The sequence below is a fragment of the Lycium barbarum genome, chromosome 4 (genome assembly GCF_019175385.1).
Source record: "Lycium barbarum isolate Lr01 chromosome 4, ASM1917538v2, whole genome shotgun sequence".
NCBI lineage: Eukaryota > Viridiplantae > Streptophyta > Magnoliopsida > Solanales > Solanaceae > Lycium > Lycium barbarum.
In genome coordinates this window covers 70,546,337-70,549,269 of record NC_083340.1, presented here as the reverse complement: position 1 = coordinate 70,549,269, position 2,933 = coordinate 70,546,337, and the positions used below count along the sequence as shown (strand labels likewise).

At 44.0% G+C, this 2,933-nt stretch overlaps 1 protein-coding gene across 1 annotated transcript; it reads right to left on the bottom strand.

The window, feature by feature from the left end:
* Window positions 1-470: 470 nt before the first annotated feature.
* LOC132637537 (uncharacterized) lies at window positions 471-1,780 on the bottom strand. The gene is made up of 3 exons (XM_060354613.1): window positions 1,566-1,780; window positions 1,063-1,221; window positions 471-894 (listed from the first exon to the last, which is right to left on the bottom strand). The coding sequence occupies exons 1-3, from the start codon at window positions 1,778-1,780 to the stop codon at window positions 471-473; spliced, it is 798 nt and encodes a 265-aa protein (XP_060210596.1).
* Between the last annotated feature and the right edge of the window lie 1,153 nt (window positions 1,781-2,933).

Sequence of the window (2,933 nt, the reverse complement as noted above, 5' to 3'; positions counted from 1 at the left end):
ACTTGTTTTAATCTACAAATTGATCTTCTCAATGGAGGGTACATCTTATATCAATTCGTGATTTTCACTCATTCACCTACCATTACATAACCAATCTCTTCAACGCATCATCCACACCTTTCATTAGGCATTCAGCCTTATATTACTAATTCAATAGTCTTATAACAAGAAGACTTCTGAAAAAGAATATTTTTGCACCTTAGTCTTAACTTTGTCTCATATTCATATATCCCTATACTCGTACCTCCGTACAACATCCTTGCTAATATACTTTATATGATAAAAAGGCTTTTATCGATATCTAGCTCTTTTGGCATGCACATCATCCTCTCTTACCTCTTCTACCGCTTTGTACTCATAACTTATTAGCTTATTTATGCTCAAGGGTCATGCCTAAATATATACTTATCCCTTCCACTTCATACTTCAAGCAGAAGTTACAACTTCTATCTAATCGTATTGACGTCTCACTAATGGAACACTTTGAAATATTTAATCAACCCAAGTTTCACTCCGGTCCCACGAGCAATATAAGAAGTAGCATATAGCAATGTAGAACTCGAGTCAATCAACGCACATATATCATGATAGAATATTGGCAATCTACATGTGTCAGCATCGGGGGAGGACTCAAGATCCTGTCGTTCAGCTAGTGCATAGATACAGTTTTGATGGCCACTTGAACTGGATGCTCCTCCCCTTCCTCTACCGCAACCTACTGGCACCTGCCAACCTTTCTCCACCGGGCGTATGGATGATGAAGAGCCAACCGTTGATCCTGTGGGCTGAGCCCCATTTTCACCATTCCTTAACAGACAATCACGCATCATATGACCAATCCGACCGCAGGCGTAGCAAGCACCTGAACCTATGCAGCACTGCCCAGAGTGTGGCCTGCCACACTGATCACATCAGGGTGAAGGTGGTCTCACCCGGCCTGAATCATCCCTATACTGGGAGCCTGAAACTCTAGAGCTTTCGCTCGGTCCAGAATAAATATGATGATCAAATCTCATGCCCGCAAATCCAAGGCGTGCGCTCGCTACTGATTGTCCTGAATACCTAGAATATTGTTGTTTCTGCCCTCCTCTATATTTACTACTAGCACTAAAAGATCTGGCGCTTTTTCTATGCCCCTTATCAAAATCACATTCACCTCCCTGTGGCTGCTGCTGCTTCTCCAGGTTCTGGGCATGGGCCTGAATATGGGCAATATCCATCCTGTCTTGAAGTGAGACCGTCAAGCATTCCTTAAACAAATGTGGCTCCAACCCACTCACAAATCGATGCACACGATCTCCCATGTCGGCTACCATAGCTTGGGCGTACCTGGATAAAGAATTAAAGCGGAGGATGTATTCCCGAGCACTCATATTCCCTTGCTTAAGATTTAACAATTTATCGGCTCGGGCCCGTCTAAACTCCGGTGGTAGGTATTGTCGCAGAAAAGCGTCTGTAAATTCTTGCCAAGCTGGGGGAGGTACATTTTCCTTCCTTGAAGATATCAAATTATTGTACCATAAAACGGCAACATCCCGCAGCCTATAGGTGCCAACTCCACTGACTCTGTATCTGAAGCATGTATTATCCGTAGTGTCCTCAGCATCCTATCTATAAAACCTTGCGGGACTTCATCTGGTTTCGATCCATAGAATTGATGAGGATTCAGACTGATAAAATCGCGGTCTCTTGCACTTACCGCCCTATCACCTTGGCCCACACCTTGCCGCTGAGCTTGCGATGAAACTAACTGAGGCAACAACTGAATAGCTTCAGTCATCTGCTAGCCCGGAGCTCCTGGCGGTGGAACTGGAGGTGTTGGGGCTGGAGCTGAAGCTCTTTCCTGCTCCGTTGATAAGGGTGGAGCATGAGAGGTCTGGGAGGGAACCTCATTATGAGACTCACACTCTTCTACCTCCGCCGGTGGCTCCCGTTCAATTCTTCTTGCGGTCACCGTCTTGCCCTTCTGGGCCACTGTAGCTTTTCTCTTCACAGGCATCGCAGAAATCATAACACACGATTAAGAAAGGAGGAGAACCTGATAACATGGCTCTACCACACGATCTAAGATGAGAAAGAAGGTCAATTATTCCTAAATGCCCCTTAGCCTCCTATTTATAAGTGTGGCGCACTTCACACCCATAAACAGGACTCTATCGGACACGGCTCATAGACATATCCAAGGACGAACTACTCTGATACCACTTTGTAACGACCCCGCTAGAGGCCATGACGGGTACCCAGTACTAGCTTACCGAGCACCTCTGATCTAACATTCTTTTCTCACTACTAGGTGGGTCACACAGATAATTTATGAACATCTCACTTAATATAGCTATCCATAGTTATGCTCGCAATCATATATCAAGAAGCTTGACCAAAATATTATACAACAGCAATGACGGACAAGGTTATGAAACATCTACCCATATACGTCTGTCTACGAGCCTCTAAATAAGATACATAATCCACGAGGACGGGGCAGGGTTTCACCGTACCCAAATATATATACAAGAGTAGTACCAATAAGCTCTAGGTCCGTAACAACTGATTTAGGAAATTCTACAGTAACAGTAGGCATTACCAGTAATTTACGGGGTTAGAAGTTGAACGAATCGAATCAATGCAATCTGAACTGATTCAGGAAATTCTACTGTCACCAGTTAGTGTCGACGGGCCGTCACTGTGCACCATCAATATGTTTCTGCAATCGGTGATATGTAGGCGTAAGTCGATAGAGCAAGTTGATGGACCGTTGACTCGCTCGTCAAACCGCCTCTCTGGAATTTTATGGTTCTAGCTATAAATAGACGACCCTTGTTCATAATTTTCATATTTCACTTCTCTCGAAGTCCTGAAAACTCTAGAATACTCTCCATATCATATTATCCCAAATCCAAGAGGAATTAAGGAGTAAGCACCAAGAAATTAGT

Coding starts and splice junctions, on each gene's coding strand:
- LOC132637537 (XM_060354613.1), bottom strand. CDS start 1,780: ATGACTGAAGCTATTCAGTTGTTGCCTCAGTTAGTTTCATCGCAAGCT. Junction 1,222..1,565: donor ATACATGCTTCAGATACAGA/GTCAGTGGAGTT, acceptor ACTTCAAGACAG/GATGGATATTGCCCATATTC. Junction 895..1,062: donor CAGAAACAACAATATTCTAG/GTATTCAGGACA, acceptor TCAGTGTGGCAG/GCCACACTCTGGGCAGTGCT.